Here is a 14,861-nt window from a genome sequence, read left to right as displayed (position 1 = left end):
CCAGTGGAGTTGGAAACTCCTTGGCTCCGTGCCAGCCGGCAAAGCATCCCCATGAAATGTGCAGGGTTTAGGGTGGAGGCGGAGGCGGAGGGCCAGAGTTCAGGGTCCTGCACAATAGCTCTTGGCTTCCAGCCTCTGCAGCAGGTGTTGGGAGGGCTATGGAGGGAGGGAGGGAAGCGGGTACCTCACAGATGCAAAATCCGGACTGGATTGGAGCCCACAGATACTGAGTTCCCTGCTTAGATTTGGAGGTAAGGGCGTCCTCCAAAAGTTTTGCCAGAAATGCTCTCACCAGAACCCAGACAGTGAGTCGCCATTTAGGTCAGACAAGTGGTAAAGAAACTGATGCTGCTCCCACTATGCCCCCAGAAGGGCAAAGGTGGCTACAATTGGGTTCCCTTCGGTGAGGCTGGCCTGACAGCCAGAAGGCTCTCTCACCTCAAGAGGACTTCTTTCTCCACAGAACCTGACAGCCACTCCCAGCTTCATGCCTTGTCCTGGGCTACCTGCCCTCTCACTGTGCAGTGGGTAGATCTGGCCATACTACCCACTCCCTGCTCCTCCCTGCCAATCTAGCCACAATGTCCAAGTCTCCCGGAGGCCCCAGACCACCCCGTCATCCTCCTGGGCCAGGTCAGCTGGGGCTCCTAGAATGACTGGACCACATGAAGATAGTCTCAGATTTCCTCTGCCGTCTGAGCTCCTTCCCTGTCATCACCTGCCAGGGCACACCTCTCCTTCCAGCAGCTCTGTTTGCCATGAGCACATGGGGAACAAGCTTCCTCCCGGTTATACCCAGAGGTTTCTCTTCTTCTGGTCCCTCTCATCTTCATCAGCCCCTCCGGCAGTGCCCTCCCACCTGTCGCCATCCGCCTGCCTGGGTAACAGGAACGAGTGGATGGACTACCCCAGCTGCCAGGCCCACACACTGGATTTTAACGGAGGCAGAGTCCTGAGAGAAATTGCTCAAGAGCCTCTGCGTCTGGGGGTGATTTGAAACCTTCTTGTCTCTTCTGTTATGCCTTGCTCTTGCAAGTGCGTTATTGTCTCAGAGGCTATTTATCTTTGTTAGGGCTGTTGCCATAAATAGTATGATAAAAAAGAGCCATTTCAGTGAGTCAATGAGATAAAGGCTCCAGTCAAGAGCTCACTTTAGAGCTATCTTAAGGATTCACTTAAACCTCAATAATTCTTTTCTTTGACAGCATTCATATTTAGATCCATTATGTGCCTGGAAAGGAAGAGGGGGGAGGGACTTTGGGGGGAGCTCGGGTGGGAATCTCCTCCTGGTTGTGGAATCTTGTAGTGTCCCCAGTGGCTCTTTGGTTGGAGAAGCACCAGCCCTGGAGCGTGTTCCCATGTGACTTAAGTGGCCACCAGATGCCCCTGCGTGCAGGCGTCACAGTGCCCACCTGCTGCTGTAGGCAGAGAAGCCAAGAACCAGAGATGAAGATGTGAGGAGAAGCGGCCACACATGCCTTCTGACAGGGGCAACCCTGCCTGCGACTCCCTGTCTGTCTCTCTCCTTCTCACCACAAACATTTATTGAAAATATACCATGGACAGGTAGAATAGCTCAATGCATAAAACATGGTCCCTGCCTTCAAAGAGCCGTGAATCCAGCCACAAGATCACATGCATGCTGTCCCACACAGCTAAGAACCTGTCCAGGTTTTTAAATATCCCTGGAGGAGAATAATAATATTCAGAATCATCATCATTAATATTGTTCTTAGAAGGGCTAAGAACGGGCCATTTTCTAAACACTAGTTCATTTAATGCTTACAGCAAGCCTACGAGGTAGTGTACTATCATTGGCCTCGGCATTCTACAGTTGGGGGAACTGAGGCGTGGAGAGATTAAGGAACTTGTCCAAGGGGCCACAGCTAGTAGGCTGTAGATCTGGGGTTAGAACCCAGGCATCATGGCTCCAGAGTTCACATTTTTAGCCTCTTGCCTGCTACTTCTCACGTCCCCAACCTTCCCTCCCTCACTCATTGAGCTTCCCGTAAAGATGCTGTCTATCTAGAGCTATTCTTTATGTCTAAACCGCATCTCTTGTGTTGGCGGTCGATCCCACTTCTATTAGTCTGACTTTAACTGCAATAGAGACCATCTGGGAGTCACCAGGCCCTCTGGGATAAGTGAATGTTGTCATGAGAAGACGCACACAGGCCTCAGAGCATCAAACCCTTCTCACTTACCTTCAGGGGACCCTGGAGCCTCAAACAGATGGGTCTCAGAGGCCTGACCTCTTGTGAATCTGTGTTTGTGGCAGGTGCTCCCGCAGGGACAAGTGCCAGCGGGCCTGGGAACCTAATCGATTTGCTGCCAGCATCAGCCAGTGCATGAGCCTCGAGGTGCATCCCAGCAGCATCTCAGTGTCTGAGCACAGCCGGCTGGTGAGTAAACTCATCCGGAAGGTTTGAGGGGTGGGGTGTGGGACCCGCACAAGTGTGGGTGTGTTCCTTTAACACTTGCACAATGTAAATGGCTCACACTTTAAATGCTCCGAGGAAACCTGATATTTGTAGGAAAACTGTGGTAACTCTTATTGTAAAGGGCCTAGTCGTTCGCCATGCCCCTTGCAGATTCATTACCTATTGATCTGTTTTGTAAATCTAGATTTTGCATTTAGTAACAAACAGCTACAACATAATGCAATCCAATGCCATTCTTTGGTATATGGTGTATTTCAATCGTCCACTTGATACAGTCTCTCACAGAAACCTGGAGTTGCCTTTGTGCTTGTATATGAGAGAGAGACAGACAGACAGGCAGACACAGAGAGACTGAGACTTAATTCACAGTATGTGCTTAGAATATTAAAGAGAATACAATGGTCCTTAACCACCTGTCGAGTTGCAACCCCAAATACTTCGTGTCCTCAGGCCCTGCACGATTATTTCATTCTGGAGGTTTTATGAGCATTCACAAATGTTAATTAGTTAATGAACCTTCCAAGACTTGTGTTCATTCATCCCCACCGGGAGGTTTTGGCTCCCACGGAACTCAGGGAACAAACAGCAGAGTTTGTACCTAAGTCTCTCAGCCCCATGGAAACGAAACTGGGGCAGAGATTCAGCAGCAAACAAATGTATAGAAAGGCTAGGTGATAGCCATTGTGACTAAGAAATCCCTGCCAGGTGGGATGACAAAGGGAGACCTCCCTCCCTTACGACTGGCCACTTGCAGGCCACAGGGTGTTGTCACCATGAACCCCCATGGGCACTCCCCACTGAGAGTCACATTTCTCACCTATTGTTTCAAATACCACTTAGATATTATATTGTGGTCACTTAGTACAACCCCATTTCCAAGTACCCTGAATTCAGAGCAGCGTTTTGCCATTAAATGATTTCTCAATCAACAGATTCTTCTGACACTCTGTGATATTTTTACCATTCAGAGGAGAGTGTTCAAACTTGAAAGGCCTGGAAACCACTGACCTAGATCACTGGAACCCTAAGAAACAGCAGACATCATCTGAGCCATTAGTGTCCACTTCCTGCCTTCCTCTGATCCCCTAAGCTCCTTGTGAGGCGACTGCTCTACTCTAGGGGAGCTGTCAGGGGGCAGAGAGCCAGAGAGGAACAGAGAATAGAAACTCTAGGAAGCCCACCACCTTGGTAAGCAGACCCTGAGTGACAGCCAGGGTGAGGAGCCAGCTGTCTTTCGCCAACCCGGTAAACTCCTTATAAACCTCCAGGCTGGTGATAACATGTTCTCCCATGAGCCAGGGCTAAGGCTTAGTTGAAGGGCTCAGCTCATGACTTGCTTTCACGTTTGCATGATTTCATGTCAAAATGAGCTGGGTCTGAGATGGGTGTTGGGACCTTTCCCCCTAGCATCCGTCCCTCCCCCTCCCCCCAGTGCTTTCTGATGCCGGACAAGACTGAAAAATTAATAGTATTAATAATAAAGACCATTGGCCCTGCACACCCCTCGCAGTGCTACTGTAATTGTTCAGTGTCAAAGCTAGAAGATCACCTGGACCAACATCCTCTCTATCGATGAGGTCAGTGGAGATGAGTGAGCAAGTGGGCAATGGCAGGGCCGGGCCTGGAGCCCAGGTCTCCTGAGCCCCAAGGGCTCGTCCTACAGCATTATATCCCTTTGCTCCTCCCACAGCTCAGCCTGCTTGTGAGTGATGCTCCCGACCTGTCTGCGGGCATCTCCTGTGCCTTTGGGAACCTGACAGAGGTAGAGGGACAGGTATCTGGGAGCCAGGTCATCTGCATCTCACCAGGGCCCAAGGTTGTCCCTGTCATCCCTCTGGATCAAGGTAAGAAGTGTCTGCCATGAGAGTCATATGCTAGGGGCTGCCCTACGAGGGTGGCCAAGAGAAGAGGACCCAGGGGACCGGGTGGCAAGTACCAGCACAGACTGACTGACAGTTGCCTGACTAGGTCTCCTTATTGCCAGATACCAGTAGGGCTTATAAACTTGTTTGAGTTTGAAAGCAAACTGTCATGCCCCAAAGCAAACTTCAGGAAGAGGGAAATCCCTTGCTCCCATTTGGGTTAAGCCTGCACAGTGCATAAAGATTTTTTCCAGACTTCCCTTCCGTTCGAGGAATGTCAGTGGCTTCAGCCAGTGGTTTTCAGCGGGTTCTCTCCATAGAACTGGGGGCTTTTAGGGCTTTTGACCTGATATTTCTTTTTTCTTTTTTTTTTTTTTTTGAATTTTATTTTATTTATTTTTTTATACAGCAGGTTCTTATTAGTTATCCATTTTATACATATTAGTGTGTATATGTCAATCCCAATCTCCCAATTCATCACACCACCCCCCTGCCCCCCCGCCACTTTCCCCCCTTGGTGTCCATACGTTTGTTCTCTACATCTGTGTCTCAATTTCTGCCCTGCAAACCAGTTCATCTGTACCATTTTTCTAGGTTACACATATATGCGTTAATATACGATATTTGTTTTTCTCTTTCTGACTTACTTCACTCCGTATGACAGTCTCTAGATCCATCCACATCTCTACAAATGACCCAATTTTGTTCTGATATTTCTTTTTTTTTAATTTTTATTCTATATTGGTGACCTGATATTTCTGACAGTAACTGAACATATTTGACCAAGGCAGGGGACTCTGTGGGATCTGATCCATTACCTCCTCCCTAAGAGGGGGGCTGGGGGTGTCTGGGTCTCAGTGATGGGCTGGTCATCAGCCGGATGAAAGGGAGTCTCTTGGAAGAAGATTCAAGAAGGTTCCATCTACCATCGGTGCCCCAGGGGAGCCCTGGAGTGGCTGAATGATTAACCCTCAGTCTCTCCACTGTGCCCCAGATTTGTAACCCTCTCCTTTTTTTTTCCTTTTTCCAGACTGGTTTGGGCTAGAGCTGCAGCTGAGATCCAAGGAGACAGGAAAGATATTCGTCGGCACCGAGTTCAAGTTCTACAACTGCAGCGCCCACCAACTGTAAGCACACCCCTCGCAGCACTAGTAATTGTTCAGTATCAAAGCCAGAGGATCACGTAGACCAACGTCCTTCTATAGAGATGAGGTCAGGAGAAATTAGTGAGCAAGCAGGTAACGGCAGGGCCAGGCCAGAAGGAGTCTTGCCCTGGGTCTGGATATGAGTGTGGGGTTTTTCTAAGTTCCCTTAGAACAAGGATTGTATTGTATTCACCTCACAGTCTCCCAGTGGGACCTGGAACATTGTCTGGAAGACAGTAAGCTCTCCATAACTGTTACTTTTCAGTTATATTCCATTTATTCAGTTATATTAAACCAAATGGCTTCACTCTCCACAACCTCTGATCTCATTCAGTCTCCCTTGCAACACACCCTATGCTCAACTCTCAAACTAAGAGTTAAAAGAGGGTTTGAAGTAAAAACAAAGGTCATGGCTCAGGACCCAGAAGAGAAGTTCTCCATTTTATACCAATTGGTGGTGGATTTGAACATGGAGACTGACAACCAGTGGAGCTTGGACACATCATCCATGACCACATGAAGAGGGACTCAGAGATGGGGAAATAGCCTCACCCAGCACTCAAATAAAGGACTCAGGCTGGGAGAGGGAGAGGAAGCTTTAAACTATACCGTGGTCCAAACTGAGCCTTCAACTTTTCAAGGAGGAGGGGAAAACCAGACCCAACCACCAGCCCTCAGAGGGGCTTAAGTGCAGCCCAGCTGACCTCACCAGCCATCTCCAGCAGCAGAATGCCTACCAGTTGAGTGCCCTTGGCTGTGAGATCCTACAGCTGAGCAGGAAGCTGGGAGCATTTCATAAGTAAAAAGCAGGGCCTGGAGTGGAGGAGAGAGAGACCCATACTTAGTTTCTGCTGGTTCCTCTCTCGAAGTGAAACTGAGACTCCTTCCATACCATCTGGAAACTCATGCACCATTTGATTCAGAAAGATGGAAATGCGTCTCTATAATAGGGCCACATAAGGGCCATGTGACCCTGGTAAATCAACAAGGAGAGAGATCAAGCAACAGCTCCATGCCAGAAGGAGCAGTACCTGAGAATATTCTATGGACCCATACTTCCCATTGCCCAGGGCAGGAACAACCTGAGGACTCCAGCAGTATCAAATCTGAGGGTCTAGGCTGTGGGCACGATGGGCCCAGCAGTCCACGTGGGGAGAGGGTCTGTTTGCAGCTAAGCCCTAAAGGAACCTTTAGCCATCAAAATAGGCAAATGAGGCTCCTTAGTCTCCTCTTTACTGATCTTGATTTTTCATGATTAGAATCATCTTCTAGAGTTCTAGGGTCTCCACAGTAGCTAAGGAAAGAGACGTACCTGAGCCCCATTTGGCCAAATCAATAGATGTGCTGAGAAAGACAGAACAACTGATAAAAATGGCCTGGGAGGAACCAAGGCAGGGCAGTATGTGGCTGAAGCTGAAATGAATAAAATTGCCCCCTAACCACTGCATTCCAATCCCAGCTAACCGTTTTTTTGGGAAATGCAAGCATCTTGGAGAGTGAACTTCCCACAACGCAGTAGTGAAGGAATACATTGTTTGTGAGAGCATCCACATCTCCATGGCAACTCAGTGTGATGTCACCACTTTCAACCATATTGCCATGGCAATGGAGATGCAGTCACAGGCAACAAGTTTTAGCAAAAAAACAAAGCAGGTATCCTTGACAGTAAAGATTCCATTTTATTGCAAAACACTATCTTACCCTTCTTTACTCCTGGCATTCACAGTTAAAAATCACAGAGTCAAGTTCAATTCTTTCCTTTTACTATGGTACACTGAGGCCCATAGGGTATAAGTGCTGTAACAAAGGTCACAAAATTAGCCAATGGAAGAACCTGTTCTAAAACCCTGATCTCGTCATCCTTGGTCCATTTTCATGATTTACTTGCTGAATCATAAGATGTTAGCAAGAACCAATCCATCTGGGCTAGGTTCAGGAACAAAATAACTAGGGGCATATCTAGAAGGGGATAAAAATATTTGGCATGGGGAAGAAGTGTAGATGGGCTAATGCACCCAATCCACTGCGAAGTATTAGCCAGTGACCCCTGGATCAAGCCCCATCCGCCCAAATGCCATCAGAGCCCCCACCAGGTGGCGCCAGATTGCAGACCTGGCCGTGTCCCTTCCAGGTTGGTCTAGTTGTGAGAGGCTAGACTAGAGGATCTGGCAAGAAGCAGGAAGAACAACCCTACCTGCAAAACCCGTTTCCCTGACAGTGGTCTGATCACACACAGAGAACCTAGATGATACACACAGCCTCCAGGGGAAACCAGAGGGAAAGAAGTGCTCACTCACCCTGGGGAGAAAGGCAGAAGCCACACACATAGCCTGTTGCTATCTATGCCTGGAGAGTGGGACAAAGTTATCATTTAATACCGTTTACTCCCCCAAAACTCAGAAACACAGGTGGTATGAACCAATCATTGACACTCCAATGTTATTTTTTATTTTTTTAAATGGAAAGTCATTGTAGGGTGGAGAGAAACTTAGTTGTGTCATGTTTATTGTTTTAATAATTCATACCTATGAATTACGAATTATTTTAGATGTGGAACAAATTTTTTTTTTAATTAATTTATTTTATTTTTGGCTGTGTTGGGTCTTCGTTTCTGTGCGAGGGCTTCCTCCAGCTGCGGCGAGTGGGGGCCACTCCTCATCGCGGTGCGCGGGCCTCTCACCGTCGCAGCCTCTCCCGTTGCGGAGCACAAGCTCCAGACGTGCAGGCTCAGTAGTTGTGGCTCACGGGCCTAGTTGCTCCGCGGCATGTGGGATCTTCCCAGACCAGGGCTCGAACCCGTGTCCCCTGCATTGGCAGGCGGATTCTCAACCACTGCACCACCAGGGAAGCCCTCCAATGTGATTTAAGAGCTTGAAATAACAGGTGATTTAAGCACTTAAAAATAATACATTTAGCATTGTAAATACTTTTCAAAATCACGTCCTATACATTATCTCGTTTGACACGAAACACCCCATGGAGTAGACACGAAAGTTTTAGTACAGACAGATGAAGAAATTCCGAGTCAGAAGGTAAAGTGCTTACTCAGGGTGACCCCAGTGGCAGTGGCAGAGGCAAAACTGCAACCAGATCTGCCCAATTTCTATCCCTGCGCTCTTTGGGCGATTCTGTCTTTATTTTTTTAATTTTATTTATTTTTATACAGCAGGTTCTTATTAGTTATCTATTTTATACATATTAGTGTATATATGTCAACCCCAGTCTCCCAATTCATCCCACCCCCGCGATTCTGTCTTATAAGTGGTGGTATGCTGGCAAATGTTTAACTATCAGAAATCAGGGGAAAAACTTATTATATGGCATAAATACTCCCTCCATAGCTAATTTCCAGCTGCTATCATGATGCCAACCGCTTGTAAAATTCCTGAAAATATGAATAATTGGCTGTCATGAGCTGATACAGACCAGCTCTAGCACACCACTGGTTTCTAAGTTACATTATTCCCACTCTGAACACATTTTTCTCTCAATTTTCTGGTCCCATGAACATCTTAGAGGGATAAGCCACCATTCTCAGGGCTGGGGATGCCCCACCAATCTACCCCTCTGAGAGTGAGACTAGGATAACAGACTTCCATCATGATACATAGGCCACCTGGCACCCTTACCTTCCCTGTCTGCTCCCTTCTCTTTGCCTCTTACTGTCTCTATCCTTGCAGGTGCCTGTCTTGTGTCAACAGCGCCTTCCGCTGCCATTGGTGCAAATACCGAAACCTCTGCACTCATGACCCCACCACCTGCTCCTTCCAGGAGGGCCGGATTAACATTTCAGAGGTAAGCAGAGCTCAGCCTGGCACAACAGCAGCCCCAGTGAATCTGAGTGGTCCTCCTTTTTCAGATGGTCCGTCCAACAGCTTGGCCATCTCCTTGCCCTGGTCCATGTTGGTCTTCTTCCCAGAAATGTTAGAAAGCCCTGGTATTATAAAGCTAAAAAAAGTGGCAGCAAATACCCCAGAGAAGGAGAAGTGTGCCATATTTGCTAGACTCCTAAGATTGTGTGCATTCAAAAGCTTGAGGGCACCTGAGGGTTGAGACTGAAAGTTTAGAGGAAATATATCCCATCGAACAGGCCCCATGGTCTAGAGGAGTGTAGTGAATGGCGTTTGTTCTTTGAGTCTAAGCCCTTTGCTTGGCTGCAGACATAGTCTAGTTCAATAGAACATTCACTCTCAACCACTCTTTCATGCCAACCTCCCTTCCTAGTCTAAAATTCAGTGATTCTTTGACTCTGGTGTATGACTGTGTGGGTGGCCTTACAGAAGAGAGAGGCAGTCAACTGGTGAAAAGAACCAGGCCTTGCTAAAAGTCCCATTTTATTATACAGTCGAAGTACCATCCCTAAGGCCAGACCCACCTTTGTCATCAACACAGTGCAATATCAGATTTCTTCTTTTTCCAATGAATATCCCACCCAATGATATTTCCTTGAGGTTGACTTTCTTACAAATTCATAGCAGGCCTTAGGACAACGAAGCCTGCTGGGTCAGTGTCTAATGTTTTTTATGCCCCAGAGTGACCAGTAGATGAGTTTGAACAACTATAGAGACCTTATGTATTCCCACAAATGCACATATGTATAAATATACATTCCCCTCTCGTTCCACCTTTTAGAAAATCCGCAAATGTAAATAAGTGACAGTGTAGCATTTGCAAATACTGCTATGGCCTTTATATGTCTCCCTCTTGCACTAGGCTACAGGATCCTTAAAGGCAAGGATTACATATTATCTTTAAATCCTCAGTACCTTTTTCAGTGAAAGTCTGTAGCATGCATGCATGAAAGCATAGAGGAACCAATGACCACTTTACCCAAATGCCATTGATAGGAAGTGTTCCTTGGAGCTACTTGTCTAAGATTTCAAGAAATAGAGTCTTTTCTGTCTCCTAATCTGGGTAGAAGTACTGGTTGCTTCCATGCATACACACGAGAAAGTAGGCCTTGATATACATGTCAGCATGATGTACAATTTAAATACCTTACAATTTTATTTGTCAATTATACCTCAGTAAAGCTACATTTTTTTAAATTTTTTTAATAGTTTTTAAAAAATTTATTTATTTATTATTTATTTATTTTTGGCTGTGTTGGGTCTTCGTTTCTGCGCGAGGGCTTTCTCTAGTTGCGGCAAGCGGGGGCCACTCTTCATCGCGGTGTGCGGGCCTCTCACTATCGCGGCCTCTCTTGTTGCGGAGCACAGGCTCCAGACGCGCAGGCTCAGTAGTTGTGGCTCACGGGCCTAGTTGCTCCGCGGCATGTGGGATCTTCCCAGACCAGGGCTTGAACCCGTGTCCGCTGCATTGGCAGGCAGATTCTCAACCACTGAGCCACCAGGGAAGCCCTAAATTTTTAATTTAAGAAGAAAGTAGGCCTTGAAAGGTTTCCCAGACACACACACACACACACACACACACGTGACCATGAATTCTTTTGAGCTTCTGAAACAATATGTGTTACATTCAGTCAGAAAAAATGGAGTCTGCCTGTCTTGAAAGAGAGACACACAGATGGTGCCCACAGGTGGTATTTAAGGCAGACCCAGCCACAGGTGCCTCAGCAGGATGCAACCAGTTACCTAGTGCCATGAAAACCTTTCAAAGAAGGCTTTTCCTCTGGCCAGTCTGTATGCTTTGATGTAGCTGACCAGAAAGCGCCACCCTGGTCTTAGTGGACACTGGAAATTAATCCCAGCCCTGGGATTCTGCCAGAGGATGACTACTTTCAGGCCAATCTTCTCACCCACAGGAAAGGACCCATGAGCCGAGGGTACGGGGGGAGAGGGCATGAGCCCAGCTTGGGTGTCAATAGAAGAACGGCCTAGGGAGGCAAGAGGCCAGGGCAGGGCTGTGCAGAGACGAAGGGTGGGCAGTGAAAGGTCATGGTAAACAGTCTCAGAAACTGACCGTCACACTGGCCACTTCTAACCTCCGAAGTTTGTTAATAAAATAAATCGAGGAGGACCGCAGAATGCAGAGAGAGAGGGTGACGCGCAGGTCCAGACAAGAAGGAGCAGCTGCTTCATTTTCGTCTGGCTGCCGGGCTCCCCTCGGGCAAAGAGAAACCCAAAGCCAAGCCCGACAGGACCCAATGGGCAGCTGGAGTGAGGGCAGGAGAGGCGTCAAACAGAGCGAGACCAGTAACTCTGCCCTGTGTGGAGGCCGAAGGGCTGAGGCCCAGAGGCTAATTGAAATCATGCCGCCTCCCTCTCACCCTTTAGAAGTCACCAGAACACAGCTCCCTCTCAGCCACGGGTGACTCAAGAATTCCAGAGAACTGGGCCTGGGAGAAGCTGTTGCCATCCCAAGTCAGGATTAAATTAATACCGAAAGAGCCCTGGGGGGAAAGCCAGAGGCTTCCCATCTCCTTTTTCATTTCCTCTCCTTATTGTCTGTTCCTTGAGGTGAGAGAGATGCCCTTGTCTCCGTCACCTCCCCCTCGCCCTGCTGACAGGCACTAGCCAGCAGGGCCCCAGAGACTGGGTGTGGGTGAGGGTGCCCCGGTGCTCCTGACTTTACTCAGGAAAGGAAATAGGGCGCAGGTTCCCCAGACCCCGCTCTGTCCTGTCCAAAGCTCTGCTTTGGGGGGAACCTCGTTCCTGAAAATGTGGGGAACAGCAAAGGTGCACGTGGCCGGCTCAAGTGAGGTTCCCCTTACTCAGTTAAGAGTCCTGCCTATGTCCTCAGGTTCTTCTGGGGACTGGAAATCCCTTAGGTGCCTCTTTGGGGCCCCTAGAATATCTCTTTTACACTTCCAGTAAGGGCCCCCCAACTTTGAATCAAAATTCTACATCTGTCTTCTTCCTAGAAACAATGTATAACTGATTAGCTCCATTGATGTGTATAGTAACATTAATGTATCACACATTTGCATTTCTCTCACATGTGACAGGAGGGCGGGGGATGGGGGGACCAGTGGCATAGCATCACTTGGGAACTTGTTAGAAATTCAAATTCTTGGGCCTCATCCCAGATTAGGCTGAAGATTGAGAACCACTGACATATGGCATCTCAGTTGATTCTCACAACAGACCTGCAGTTTCACATAATTCATATTTGACAGATGTAGTAACCAAGATGCTAAAAATTTGGGGTTTTGCCCAAGGCTACAGAGAACTCGGGGCGGGGGGCATCCAAAAAGGCAGAGTACAGGATGCTTTCTCCAGAAAATCAGAACTGGTCCGCTTCTCTATTTCCACGGTCGCAGCCACACTTGCGGGCCTAACCTCAACCTAGCCCTGCACCGTTGGTCATGAGGGACCCTCACAAATCCATCCACAGATGGAGAAATTGCCCATGGAAGACAGGTCAGTAGTGCTACTTCAAGATACAAAGGCAACCAGGACATGAGATGAATCTGCCTACTTCTTTCCAGAGGGCTGATGGACCAATCCCACACTTAGTCCCGGTAACCAAGAACCACTGTGCTAGAATGAATGAAATTCAAAATAAAGATATTAGTAGTTAACATTTATTGAGTGCTTATTATATATACAACATTATACATGTACATTTTTATCTCATTTAATTTTAACTACTCTATGAAGTGGATTCTATTATAGATGAATAAGTTGATAAGTTTAAACAATTTTCCTATGATCCTCACATAAATGCAGAAGTCATGATTCAGTGTTCCCAAGCTGGTTCTAAGGTTGTTGAAGTCCTCCAATCCTGTGTTCACGTACACATGTGAGAAATATGCAGTAATGATGTTAACATGGTTAACCCAGTTTATCACCACTTACAACAGACCTTCATGTCCCTCTTGCCTGCAGTCTAGGGTTGTCAGTATCACAGGCCCCATTTTATAGATGAGGAAGCTGAATTTCAATTGAACCGTCTCTTGAGCTCTTTTAAGGTAACGAGCCAAACCTTTCCTCCACTCAGAGCACAGCAGATCTCTGATGGGGTCCCAGAAATCTGGGCCTCCCTGGACCGGATCAAGCTGTGACATGGTGTTTGCAAGTGGGTGTGCGCAGGAGTATGTATGGCTTTCAGCTTTAAAAGCTCATCTCCCTCCATGGCTAAACCAGGCCTAGTGAGATGTAGATACATATATCTTCTTTACGCCCTGTCCCAGAGGAAAGATAGAACCAAATAAATCCGATTAGCTTCCCAGGATGCTGGCTTCTCTCTCTCTTTGAAGTCCAGTGGGTGAAGATAATGTCATTTCCACATGGGAGAAGTCGTTTCTGAGGGCTGAAGGGTCCCCAGCGCTGAAAGCTGGAGAAGCACAGCTAAACAGGGTGGATCATGCGGTCCAAAGGTTCGTACATAGGGCTGCTGTGCCAGGGTCCTGCCCTCCCTCTGGTCCTGTCTCCTCCTCCCCAGCTTACCCCTCCCCTGGGATGTTCCCCAACAGGACATCTGCTCACCTTGATAGAAACTCAGATTGCTGCTAAGGAGGGATATCCTGCTGCCAGTTAGCCTAGAGGCAGAGGGAGGAGTAAGATGACCTACAGAGGTCATTCAGGAGACTGGGCGGACCTGCAGGAGCAATGGGTATTTTAACAATGCTCACAACAGTCTTCACATTCTTCAGAAAAAGCCTACCATGATTATTTGCCCTCTTGTTCTTAGGACAGGAACTGTGTGCATGCATGTGTGTGTACTCACAGAAGCAAACAGGTTGGAAGTGGCCTCATTGTATCTAATGAAACCCATCACCTTCCTAAAGTCCCAGAGGTATTGAAGTTCCAACAACTTGGCAATGTTCAGGCTGCCAGTTCTCCTGCACCTGCCTTCAGCCCTTACCACTGCCATTTCCACCTAAGACTCGCTGCTCCCTCAAGATATTCACCAGAATCATCTCACAACCCAAAGAGTCTGTATATCCCTGTATTTCCTAGGAAGAAGAGAGTGTACCTGGGCACCAGCCATGTCTTCCCTTTGCCCTAGAGAAGGGAAGGAAGGATGCTATTCCATCTGGCCTGAGAGAAACAGACAAAACACAAGCAAAGCCTAAGACATTCTTTTCCCCTGGGGCAATCTTGGAACCCTGTTTAGGCGTTTGGAAAGCCCCTAATCATCATCCTTCAATTTAGTCCCCAAAAGTCTGAAAGTCTGACCACGGGAATTTTTTCTAAAATTTTAGAACCTCTTTAAAAAACTCATAAAAGTACTCATAAAGTCTCCTTATGATTCTCCAACTTCCAGACAGCCCAGCCCAAAAGATGAGGGTGTGTGGGGGGTGAGTATTTGTGTGTTCGTGTATATACACATGCATACATATATTTTTTGTCATAGTTAAAAGGCTTCTACAATCTTGTTTACTAACCTAAGACATTGTACTCCCAAAAGTACATCTATAAGACTCCACTCATGAAATTTGAATTTGTTCTCTGAGCTCATTAGAGATGAAAAAACAACTGGTCATCCTTTACAATATATCAACTAGT

General features: G+C 47.3%; 1 protein-coding gene across 4 annotated transcripts in view; it reads left to right on the top strand.

Moving 5' to 3' along the window:
- Nucleotides 1-14,861, top strand: part of PLXNA2 (plexin A2) — a 217,215-nt gene that overhangs the window by 133,475 nt on the left and 68,879 nt on the right. For 3 of the 4 annotated variants that reach the window (XR_009700582.1, XM_061187490.1, XM_061187491.1), the window contains 4 exons: nt 2,279-2,402; nt 4,132-4,285; nt 5,334-5,430; nt 9,129-9,243. Coding sequence is in view for 3 of the 4 variants with exons in the window: in XM_061187490.1 (XP_061043473.1) it covers nt 2,279-2,402; nt 4,132-4,285; nt 5,334-5,430; nt 9,129-9,243 (490 nt within the window). In the remaining variant the exon portion in view is untranslated. Of the gene's footprint in view, nt 1-2,278; nt 2,403-4,131; nt 4,286-5,333; nt 5,431-9,128; nt 9,244-12,744; nt 12,866-14,861 lie in introns of those variants that run through there. The other variant, XM_061187493.1, reaches the window with a different exon arrangement.

Source organism: Eubalaena glacialis, chromosome 3 (assembly GCF_028564815.1).
Source record: "Eubalaena glacialis isolate mEubGla1 chromosome 3, mEubGla1.1.hap2.+ XY, whole genome shotgun sequence".
Lineage (NCBI taxonomy): Eukaryota > Metazoa > Chordata > Mammalia > Artiodactyla > Balaenidae > Eubalaena > Eubalaena glacialis.
The sequence above is the reverse complement of the archived record's forward strand: the minus strand, read 5'-3'. Positions and strand labels throughout refer to the sequence as shown.